The 12,432-nt window shown below is 36.0% G+C and overlaps 1 protein-coding gene across 2 annotated transcripts; it reads right to left on the bottom strand.

Annotated features, from left to right (window-relative positions):
• Positions 1–9,995, bottom strand: LOC117324468 (multidrug resistance-associated protein 7-like). Of its 2 annotated transcripts, none has more exons than XM_033880337.1 (18): positions 9,899–9,995; positions 7,072–8,135; positions 6,711–6,938; positions 6,269–6,431; positions 5,949–6,088; positions 5,410–5,661; positions 5,188–5,286; positions 4,869–5,058; positions 4,230–4,454; positions 3,515–3,635; positions 3,234–3,426; positions 2,845–3,060; positions 2,496–2,623; positions 1,961–2,130; positions 1,680–1,837; positions 1,324–1,577; positions 865–1,108; positions 1–685 (listed from the first exon to the last, which is right to left on the bottom strand). In XM_033880337.1, the coding sequence occupies exons 2-18, from the start codon at positions 8,116–8,118 to the stop codon at positions 419–421; spliced, it is 4,095 nt and encodes a 1,364-aa protein (XP_033736228.1). In that variant the 5' UTR covers positions 8,119–8,135; positions 9,899–9,995; the 3' UTR covers positions 1–418. The 2 variants fall into 2 exon arrangements, with proteins under 2 accessions (XP_033736228.1, XP_033736229.1); XM_033880338.1 differs by having other exon boundaries at positions 3,234–3,420.
• Between the last annotated feature and the right edge of the window lie 2,437 nt (positions 9,996–12,432).

Here is a 12,432-nt window from a genome sequence, read left to right as displayed (position 1 = left end):
TTCCTTTTACCACCTTTTATTCGTTTCAATCAGTAGCATTCGCCCGATATAACCAAGGCATTTCCTACTCATTCGCCCTCATCCCGAAATTAACTTAGTTTATCAACATCAGCACCAAGTAAGAACAAGTCATAGAACATGTAAGTAGGTTGTCTGTAGTAACTGTCTAATTTAGTAAGAGCACATACTTATTCATGTTACTGCATTTGCTGTTAACAACATTTTTATGCGTTCCCATTGATCATTTGTCAATGCCAAATATTGGGTAACAAACAGCGCCACGACTACGGACGACACTGGGTTAAATAGACCAGCCATTAACACAGAAAGATCGTATTTAATGACACGATAGCATTGATGGCTACCAAATCATGATTTACACACATGGTATACCTATTTGTATATGAAAACGTCTTCATCAACTACTGATTAATTCGTTAGAGTTTTCCCCATGAACAAGCTTGTAGAATGCAGACTCCTGATCTTTTAGAAGATTTTCTGGAGAGTCCAGTTCAGCCACTTGACCCTGGTCCATCACCAACACTCTGTCACTGTCCATTATAGTGTTGATACGATGGGCAATGGTTAACACGGTACTGTCCACGAACTCCTGGCGGATCGTTTCTTGTATCAACTGATCTGTCTTTAGATCTACACTGGCTGTAGCTTCGTCTATACACAGTACCTATAACAAGAACAATCTTCTTAATTTACACTCAATATGTTTATCATGTAAATCTGGTGAATAACCGGATGGATGATGCTATTAAAAAGGTGCAAAATAAACGACACATATTTGCCATTTGACATATCGCATGAATATTTCTTTCTTTAGGTACTAGGAGCATAACCATTTTTTCTCACCTTTGCCTTAGTGAGAAGCGCTCGGGCCAGACACATGAGTTGTTTCTGTCCTACAGAAAAATATCGTCCTTTTTCTCCCACTTCTCCCTCTAGACCCCCCAATCTGTCGACAGGCACACGCAGATGACATCTGTCCAGAACACCCCAAAGTTCCTCGTCACTGTAGGAGGACGTGGGGTCCAGATTATTCCTGACGGTTCCACTAAAGAGGAACGGATCCTGAGGAATCACAGCCATGTGGCGTCTGAAATTATATACAGAATAAGTCATTACCTTGATACAAACTTTAAAACGATAGTTGTTTTCACGTTGTCTTCTGATCTGCAGCTCATTCACACTCATTGCAATGCAGTGTTGATTCAGTTATTCCGTACACCTTAATGTCCTTTGGGCAACCCACTGGTCTGATAGTTTTGTGTATAGGTCTGTTTTATAGAGTAAATATAAAGTGATAGTAACCTGACGTCTTTAAGATCCAGTTGCTGGATGCTCACTCCATCAATGGTAATATCGCCAGAGCTTATCTCTACTGTACGAAACAGTGTCTGGAAAAGGCTGGACTTCCCGGATCCAGTACGTCCCACAATTCCCACCTTTTCTGCAGGTCGTGTGCTGAACATAAGGCCTTTTAGGACGTTAGGTAACCCATCTCGGTACTTCATATACACGTCACTATAGCTGATGACCCCTGCGGCTGGCCAGGGTGAAATTGGCTGTAACATATAGTAGTCAGGCATAAAACCTTTTTTTCATTATAAATACTATGATTTATTGATACTATAAATCCGAATTAAGTCTTGCTCGACTCGACTTACCTTTGAACCTTCCCATTTCTCGCTGGGTGTGTCCTCGATATACTGTTGGACCCTCTCTACACTGACCATTTGTTTCTCCACCTCAGTCACACAGGTTACAATTCGATACAGCCGACCAGAAAGTGTAAGCGTGTAGGAAAGAGCAAGTCCAGCAACTCCTATACAATCAGTATCATCATAGTATCCTTTATGAACAATTCAGACAAATATGAAAATTGCAAGTGGGAATTAAATAAACACATGAAAGTTTGAAATACTGAAGATGATATCAAAATTCATACCTGGGTCGATACCCAAGATGTTGTGTTGCATCACAGCCAAAAATGCAATTCCTGTCACCATGACAATTCCAACAATCTGCGTTCGTAGTAAGAGCCAAATTGAGATATTATGGGATGTATAATGGGTTCTTAACCAGTTGTTCACACGGTGTAGATGTTGGTCTTTAAATCTGCAGAAATAAGGATAGTTAATCTCTTATTAATATAAATAACTTTTGAACAATTGAAATCTGAATCAATTTGTCTTATCCAGACGAACGCAATTCACTAAAGAGATAAAATTATTATTATTATTATTTTTTTTTTCCGAAAAAACCCCTTTGTCTTCAACCTTTAGTAATGTGCGATAAAGGCAGAAATTGTTGCCGTATGGGTCTTGATCAGAATCAGGCTTTACACACCAATGATATTGATAACAGTATGTATGAGATAACTGCACGATATGGATGCCTTGTCGCTTCGAATTATTTCTTAAAATTACAAGTAAAACAAATATAGTTTATCGGTTTCCGTGGTGACTGTCCTTGAAACTAACCTTTCCGTTTCTCGGAAAGCCCGGATAGTGACAACTCCGGACACAGTCTCCGAGAAGTGGGAGAAGATAGGTGAGCGGTTGAGACTTGCAAGTCGTCTAACTTCCCGAGATGTATGACGATATCTCTCCTACGTATAAGTTAAATAAAAAAAATGTGATACAGCGAGGATATATCTACAAAATCTTACGTGAACCATAATTCTAACTCGCCAAGCGAAAAAAGATAATGATTTGCATGGAAGTCCCTGAAAAAGTACAAGGATAACATCACTGAATGTTAGGGAAGGTTAAGCGTCTTCTGCAAACCTTTATACAATATCAATATATATCAATACCTAAGCTAACGTACTTGTATATAGTAGTAGAGCAATGCCACTGGTAGAAGCACTAAGCAGAACCAAGGCATTCCATAGCAAGCGACGAGGATACCTGCAGCAATACCGAAGAGTTGGGTTAAAACCACCTTGATTCCATTGCTGATGGGATCGTCGATGACATCCATATCCGATGAAAATCTGTTCAGAATTCGCCCTACGGGAGTAATATCGAAAAAGGCCATCGGCGCCTGCAAACAACCAATAACTCTCCCTGTCAACGAAAAAACGTTGACTGTATGACGACAACGAAATTTACACAGGTTACTGTGTTATAGACAAAAAGCACATGTATTTCCCTAGATACACGTTAATTATCAATCTATTCATGATATTATTTCTTTATAGAATTCTAGTAGCTTACCTTGAGGATGCTTTTGAGCAAGTCGTTATGCATAGTCTTAGCTATACTCATCCCGCCATAGACAAAGAGAAATTCCCTGACCAGCATTGCGACAGCATAAACACCAGCTAGACACATATACACCGCCATGTAGTACCCCAGACCTGTAAGGCTGTGTGTTACCTGAACTGTAGTGCCATAGCCTTTACTGAAACTGAAGTGAAGATACATAGCCTTAAATAAGGGTGAAAAACAAGCTTTAGATGTTTGTGGAGAAAAAACAACTCATCATTATATCCTACCTGATTGGTGAAGACATGTTGTCATGGAAGCAGAACTCTCTGGAAACTGAAATGTTGTTATTGTCAACAGCAGTACTTGAGACCCAGTGGGTTAACCACCAGCTCTTCATCTTCTCAAATGCTGAAATAGAGTGAAACTGTTAGATAATATTTATTGTTAACGAATTTTCATTTATAGAGATTAACAGCCATTGATTGTTTTAACCTACATTACATTGATCTATATTCCTACACTAACTGATTCACTGTAAATTGTAGTACACAGTCTCATAAATACAATTTGGTTTACTAAAGAGATACAGGCAAATGCAACATAGATGGTAAATATATTCCAATATCCTAAATGAAATACATATACTTTTTGTCTGAAGATTTAAAATTATATCTTTGTAATCTTGATTGGCGATTTATTAATTATCAGAGGAACCCAGTGGAAATATGGAAATAATAAACTTGTTTGGGAAAATCCTAGGTCGAGAATGTTTACATTTGTGAGAATGAGTACAACACCTCTCTATTTATGATATAGTCTATCTTTGTACCGTGTCGTTTCACCAGAACAAATATATTATTGTTAAAGTGCAAACGAGTTAAAACATATACCGATGTACGGAAATCTATGTTTCGACATGATGATAAGTTGAAATAGGTTATCTTGTTTCCCCCGTTATTTGTACTCACATCACAAAAACTTACATAGAACAGAAAGACTTACCTTGCATAACGATGAAAGACACCATCATGGCTGGGACTAACCATTGTTCAAGCGATGCTAGAAATGATTTGTACACTCTTAACTCCATCTCACCAGTCGCCTTGGTCTCCTCTCCTAGTTTCCCGTCATTTTCGGTATTATCAAAGTGATCTAATACCAAGTCTTTGATGTTGGTTGGTTTGTGTTCAGCAAACTTTATATCATCCAGAACATCACCTGGGAGCCCTGTTTTAAATTTAGATTAAACACCTTGTTGGTTAAATATTCCTTAGCACTGTTATATTTGCCCATTCAACACTTCCGTAAGATAATAGACGAAAACATAGTTATACTTAATCACACAATTGTTTGAGATGTATATGAAATAAGCTTACTGTAAGATATATTTTGTATTTGGATATGTTTGCATTCCACCGAGTTAACACCATAGTAAAAACAGTTTTCACATTTTAAATTTGATATTGTATACGACGTACATTTGCAAAACGCTCCATTTTAATAACAAATGATTTTTTTATTTGATGTTCAGAATTTTTATATTTATTTATAAAGCCCACATCACCCTCCTTTAGAAAATATTCATGAAATACAAAACGCCAAGCATATTATAATTTTTTCAAACTATAACAGGAAACCGACCCATTTTGGAGATTACTCCATCATCCATTGCAATGACTATATCTGCTTTGCCTAGAAATTTCGCGTGGTGTGTGCAAAGGACTTTGGTCTTTGTTCTGAGCATTCCCATGATGCAGTTGTCATATATATGTTGTGCCACGTGAGCATCTACTGCAGCCAATGGATCGTCAAGGAGATACACATCCTTATCCTGGTGACGGAAAAACAAAGCATATCACAGATTTACACCAAGTTGTAATTTGTGTGCTAGACTTTGGTCTGTGTGATTTGATTGGACGAAATTCATGTATATATTAGTATCAACAAAACATTAACACACCTGGTATAATGCTCTAGCTAAGGCCAGTCGGGCTTTTTGACCTCCACTCAATGTAACACCTTTCTCACCAACTTCTGTCCTGTCTCCAGCCGGTAACATCTGAAGTGCAATTAGAGAAATCTTACATTGGGAACGCAGCTTGCTACATTATTATACCATTGGCAACTGTCCCATTGTATTATTGAACATGAAAATCTTTTGGATTAACAACATTTATAATACCAATATGTCTTTCTTCAGTGATGCTGCATCCAGAACCTCTGCATATCTCCTAGCGTTAAATGGACTACCAAATGTAATATTATCCCGCACGGTAGCTTGTTGTATCCAAGGTTCCTGACCCACAAGGCCAAACCCGCTTTTTAGGTTAGACACAGAAATATCGCCTTCTTCTCGACCCATCTCAGCAAGTATTGCGTCCAGAAGGGAACTTTTTCCCGAACCAACTTTGCCTATTACTCCTATAAACTGGCCCTATGCAAAAAATATATAATGGAATTAGTACGACCTGTTTATATATCGAGGTATGGAATAGTTGTATTACCTTACCAAATAAGTGAAGGACACAAACAACATAACAGTAATGCATGAAAAATTCCTAAAGATATATAGTTATTCTCAAGAATGAATGGAAGAAAACGTTTATCGAAAACGCAAATATATTCTCATTATGATGTCAAAACAAACAAATATATCGTCGGTTATTGATGACTGGGAGAACAAATCTATGATTTTGAAGGATATCATCGTGCGATAATCACCTCTGTTACATGGACAGTAATATCTCGAAGAGTAAAGGGCACTAATTTACAAGCTGGTTCCCCATCTGTTTCAATGCTCTTCTCTTTCCATGTAAATTTTCCTGCGTTTACCGATATCACAGTATTGGCCTTCTTCGATTCTACAAATTAAAAGTTTAACATACACTTATGGTTGAATTATATACATGTATGTTGTGCTTCATATGGTAGTTAGAATAAAAGTTATTAAAAAAGTTCTATAGTTACGATCTCATTGTCTTTCTCAGCAAACATAATAAACTCTTTACATACCAAGCAGGTGAATGGAATATTAAATCTACCTTGCTTATGTTCGTAATATTTGTTGAAGTCGATGTCTTCCAAAGCTACAAATCTCTCAATCCTTTCAAGGGAAATGACTGCTTGCATTATGCTATTGAATGTATAGGGCAGATCATTTAGAGATCCAAGAAGTTTCATAAACAGCGCCAGGCAGGTAAACATCTGTAACATAATTGATGATATGCATGATTAATAGAAATGAATCGGCTGTAATGTAACCATAGCATTTCGACCATGGTACACTGATAGAATACGTCTCTTTGAGTAGGAACCGATAATCGACTACCAAGGAACAGCAAAAGGTTATACAGTCAGGTTTCGGAATATCATTTTTCTCTTAATTGAATGATTAATTGGTTAAATTAACTAGCATCTGTAAGATAAACAACAATAAAAGTCGGTCGATACTGTTTTAAGTAATCGAGAGCATTTGATGCGTACCTTGGCGGCGGTTATCGCTTTTCCTATCATAGAATATATAGTGAAAGTCAGTACAGTCATCAGTATGGGAGTCAGTGTCCACAGGAATGATGATATGGCAGAAATTATCTTTCGTTGTCTAATGGTATATAATTCTGCATCACGAAGATTGGCAATCATTTTCTGGAAGTGATTTTCCCATGTGTATAGCTTGATTGTCTTGATTCCTCCCAGGACCTCGTTAATCATCTATGAAAGGCAAAATATGACACTGCTCTTTTAGAATGTACATACAATATGTAAAAAAGGGTTTCTCTCAGAAGTGACCAACTGCATAACTTAATTTACGTATTTATATAGATAAGAATGTCAATACACGTACCTTTGTTCTATTGTCTTTCTGCTTCATTAGTACCTTACCAAGAGTAATCTGCTTCGTCGATACGATCTTGTTTATAGGAACAAGTCCTAAAGCAACTATCAGTCCTCCCATGAATGCGACTCCAACCAGTTGATACAGGATGTACATACATATAATGGTTTCCAACGGAAGACTCCATAGAGTATGGAAGCAAGAAAGCATCTGTAATATCCGGTTTGTATCAGTTCCTAGAAAATTAACAATCTCACCAGTGCTGAACTTTGATAAAGCTACAGTACTTATCCTCATTGCTTTCTGGTAGACTGTTGTCATGATTGAAATCCTTGTTTTAAATATGACATGCATACGGACATAGTGAAATCTGCTGTCTACAAGAGTTTTTCCGAATGTCGACAAGAACAATAAAAACACATAGCGATATCCGACGTACGCTGGCTCGTTATCATTTTCGAAAAAGGATATCAACCAATTTAGTGTTATTGGACTGGTGAAGTCTATAAGGTGTGCAAGTAACTCTAATAAACCACAAAGAAGAAGAAAGTCTAATCCGTATGCTTTGTATAATCCCTTTAGCAAGTTGTGTTTTTTCTTGTTGGTCTGTTTACTGATGTTCTCAACAGTTTTGAGTGTTTTACAGAATTTCTCTTGTACATTTTTGACGTTCAGACTGTTTGGCATGGTGAACATGTCTTTGGAAGTGAGGCTGGGCCTGCTGCTTCCCTTATCGAGAAGTGGTTCTACCCAGTCATATGTCAACATGGAGAATAAAGATACGTCATCTTCATTGAGTGGGAGACTGTCTTCACAATCCTGGCCCCACCGTTGTTGATTAGATTTTTTCCCGCTGTTAAAGTCATCCTGTTTTCCCCAAATAACCTTTCGTGTGAGGAAATATACAATGAGAACGCTGATGAAAGCTAAAGTGATATTTAACGGTATTCCTACAAACGTCACATCCATAAAAATTCCAGCTGAAACTACAGATCCGTTGTTTTTCAAACCAGGTGTCTTATTTTCAAGGAAAACTGTTTGGTAGTCATCTTCCATCTTGATTCTTTCAGTATCTGAAAAATGTGTAATGGCGGAAGTTTATCTCATTGTATCAAACGCTCTATCGTGTGTGCTACACACTACACAGATAATGGATATCGTGTTAAGTTTGATCTAATTACATTTGCTATCAGAGTAGGTTTCGCGGTATATCATGCCCAGGAAAAGGTGAAGGTCAGATAGTTCGATCGTGATTATTTTGAATCCGTTGATTGGTGAAATGATAAAATACATGCGTTTATTATGATATGTTTGTGAATGTGATTTTACTGATATAATCAATAAGCATCGACTTAAACGGAATTTGAGCTCTTTATGCCATTTATCCCTAAGATATTTATATTTGTCAAGTTGTATCCTTATTTGCGATAACTGCTATCGCAAATAATAATACAACTTGAAAAATATAAATAAAGCTTGAGAAGCTTGCAAGCTTGTAATGACTTTAAAATGTCGACAGCTGGAATTCGATGTCGGAACCTTCATTATTTGTAAAACAGGAACGTTACCCACACGCTTCAACACAATTAAAAGGCTTTTAAAGGCCAATATACTTAATAAATATCGGGGAACTCTACCTTCATTAGTAATTACCCGATAGAAATATGATTTTTTTTTTAAATAATCAAAGCGGTAAATAAAGTATATCGGTTTGATAAGGTTACTATAATGAACAAGAGTATAACCTATCTTTTAATATTTATACTACTATTGAAACTCTTAAGTTGAGCTATATGAATTGTCAAACAGGAAATGTGACTGCTGATATGGAAATTCAGTACATAATACAACATGCTGCTAATTTTCCTGTCAAGAACTGAAGAGTCGATTAACACAGACATATGACTGGTCTGTGTACTCAATGTGTACCACGTACGACCTACAGTTAACCAGTACTGGCCAATCTATTGTGTTTAAATACCATTTAAAGCCAGACATTGCTACTGTTTGCATGTGACGTAAATGTGGCCGAGAGTGTCATTTCCTCTGGTTTCCTCCACGCGATTCCCATCGACCAGGGTACGAATATCAACCTATTTATATCTATACAATATCACACCAGGTGTGATCATGTGGACGTCATCATTTTATGCTCAATACCCAAATTTTAGAGAACATGCTACTCATATAATTGCTAGGGGGATATCTATTGTTTTAAGTAAACATTTATCGTTTTCATGCTATATCCACATTGTGAGCTTATGAAGAATAATTGATTAACCACCTTTAAAGATATTTCATGTATATGTTATAATTTAGGTGACTCATTGTTCTAAATAATCCTCTGGTATAATATTCACACATTATGTCTGGATTTTCAGCCAATTACTTCAAATCCCTTCAATTGTTTCAACAAAAACACCGAATGAAGTAACTGCAAAGTCTATAATGTAACATATAATTCTTAGTAATACTGATAAACTTATATCTAGTATCTCTTAAGTTGACTCAGTGATAATATGATATACTATGTATGCTAAAATAGTATGACAAATGGGTGTACATACATTGTCAAGTTGTTATTCATACCACAATTGTATTTCATATTTTCAAAAGTTATAACAGAAACAAAGAACATAAACAAAGCAATACGTCATTAAACATGTTTATTTATTTCAGTTAAACATGAATATACGCATCATCAGTTAAATACGATCGTTTTGAATCTGAATCCTTTTTAACATCAGGAAGAGCTATCATGTTTTGTCGATGAGATGATGATCGTTATACATGTGAGTTTAAATGACAGTTGAAGGGTAATACAACGTTACCTTACCACAAATCGATTACAGTTCGCCCCACAGTCTTACGTCACACGTCACCTGTCGGTATAGTGAAAACTAACGGGTGGTTAGGGTGATATGACTATGAACACAGACATGATTGGTAAGGTATGAGTCCGATAGTAGTATATATACACCTATAACACGTGACCGGTGTATGTATGTCAACTAAGGTATTACCGCCGATTGTGAAATATACAGTTACGTTTACCGTGCTAAAATGTAGGTGGCGCCATGTATAAAGAATACCTTTCTTTGCATATGTGTATTGTATTGTTGTATTATAGATTATCGATAAAACATTAAATTGGCCAAACGTGTATTATACATATACTATATATATCGTATACATGAGTTTCACTTAAGCCTTTACTTTACCAACACAGTTTCCTTTACAACTCATAGTTTAGTATGGATTGGATTGATGATACGACAAGAATTCTCTACCCTTCCCCGGTTACAGTAAATGTGATTATTCATAATGGAAAGTGACAGTTTTATCAACATATCTGAATAAATAACTTCATAAGATTAATCATTTTTCAAGTTATTTCTCAGCACAGAAAATGTATTCTAAATCATTTTGTGATAGATCCACTTTTGTTTAATTACTTTTAATTTCTCTTTCTCTGTGGAAAACGAATTTCACTAGACATAGACTAGATATATACCTTACATATGTAGTTCATGTCCCTATGAGTCAAGATTCTCTAAGTGGAATTTTGAAACAAACAGTGAAGTAAGAGCGACACGAACCTTGTCCTAAATCTACTTTGGATATCATAATCATGTACAGGTTTTTATGTTTTATCATAGTGAGGTTTGTAAAACAAATGCAATAGGCCTAGGCAACCAGGTGCTATTATGGCACCGCCGAACATGACTGGTGCATTTAGGTACTTCATGTGTGTCATTTGTCTCCTCAGGACAGTACAGGTGAGAAACTGAAACTTCAACGCTATCATTGAGGGAGAACAGGTGAGTAGAGAAAAATATTTCATACGCAGGCGTTATCTGTTATTTTTATTTTCTAATTCTTTTGTTGATATGTAAAATATGTAGAGCTGCAATCTTAAAGCGTTTTTTTTGACGCATGACTTTAGGACCTGTCATATACGGAACGTATAGCGAGATTAAATCTACCAATACTAAAGCACCATCGGATAAGATGAGATATGATAAACGTTTTCAAAATTGTCAACAATACATACAATATATAAATGATTCCAGTGTATCTAGAGAATATTTCCAAATTGACAATACAAACAGAACTAGGGGTCATTCCAAAAATACATGTCTGGATATAAGAAAACATAACTTTTCCCGTCAAAGACCTATTGATACATGTTTACCTCAATCTGTTGTAGAGAGAGACCGCACACTGCATTTTAAAATAATTTTAGATGAATATTTCAAAAGGAATTGTTTCAAATATCAATAATAATGATAATAATATTGTCAATTCTTAAGATGTATACCATACCGAAGTACTGTTTTTATATTAAATTGATTTGTAATTTATGATATTGATATAGAGGCTTTGAGCCTGCATTATTTACTTTGCTATTAAATGGTATTAAATTGTCTATTTCAAGGGGATAATCATTAAATACATAGTTTACATATCTATGCACATAAATATTTTAAACATTTGTATAGACATATTTGTTCACTTCAAACATCCTTCATTTACTACGGTGCTGAATACCCGATATGCATATAGTGCATGGTATGCTTTAGGTGCCGGTCAGATTTAACAAGTGACCGTTTGTTTAGAATTAGTTAGAAACAAGATACATCATTATGATATGTGCTTATCGTGTAACTGTTCAAATTTCAGTACCAATTTTGGTAAAATTATTTTAAAATGGATCTGTGCCTAAAGCTGAGATCATTAAATCAGCAGGAAAAAATTCAGCCGCCAACTGAGGTGCAATAATGCTTACTACACTTTATCATGCTTGCCATCAGAAATATATTGATACATAATTAAGGAGATAGTGGATGACATTTAAAAGACTACTAACATTTGCTTGCGAGATTTGGATATAGATTAATGGGTGTATTTGATATGATTTTATGAATCAATTCATGAACATTATTTTCTATAGTTTACACTCGAATAGTAATTATATACACTGCAATTTACGTAGTAATTCGTTTGGTCAGCAACCATTCCTACTGGTACTTAATCAGCATAAGCAAACAAATACATATGTATGATATTTTATTTGATAAATCCAATCCTTTCGGATTTTGCCGCTAACTACAATTCAAATATGAGGTGACGTGCATCGTGAAAATTAACCCAGCGAGCGAGTGTTAGCCGGCCGACCTATTGCTGTTAAATGCCAGGTTAGGCCAGGCATGATCGCTATTTACTTACGTTGTCGTTACTCATTCAATGACGTCTTACTAAATCTACTTAATGCTTTACTTTCCCTTGGGTTTTCCACGTAATTCCCGGCTCCAAGCCTAGTTTTGAGTGCTATGTCAGACCGAATTAGCATAGGAGTACTACTTGTAC

Source organism: Pecten maximus, chromosome 3 (assembly GCF_902652985.1).
Source record: "Pecten maximus chromosome 3, xPecMax1.1, whole genome shotgun sequence".
Lineage (NCBI taxonomy): Eukaryota > Metazoa > Mollusca > Bivalvia > Pectinida > Pectinidae > Pecten > Pecten maximus.
Note: the sequence above shows the minus strand (reverse complement) of the source record. Positions and strands in the feature narration are given on the sequence as shown.

Bases quoted from the DNA above. Each gene is read 5' to 3' on its own strand.
- LOC117324468 (XM_033880337.1), bottom strand. From the start codon at position 8,118: ATGGAAGATGACTACCAAACAGTTTTCCTTGAAAATAAGACACCTGGT. The intron at 6,089-6,268 runs GTAGATTTAATA...TTTAATTTGTAG, and splicing joins ATATTACGAACATAAGCAAG to AATCGAAGAAGGCCAATACT. The intron at 2,131-2,495 runs GTTAGTTTCAAG...TTATTTCTGCAG, and splicing joins GCTTTCCGAGAAACGGAAAG to ATTTAAAGACCAACATCTAC.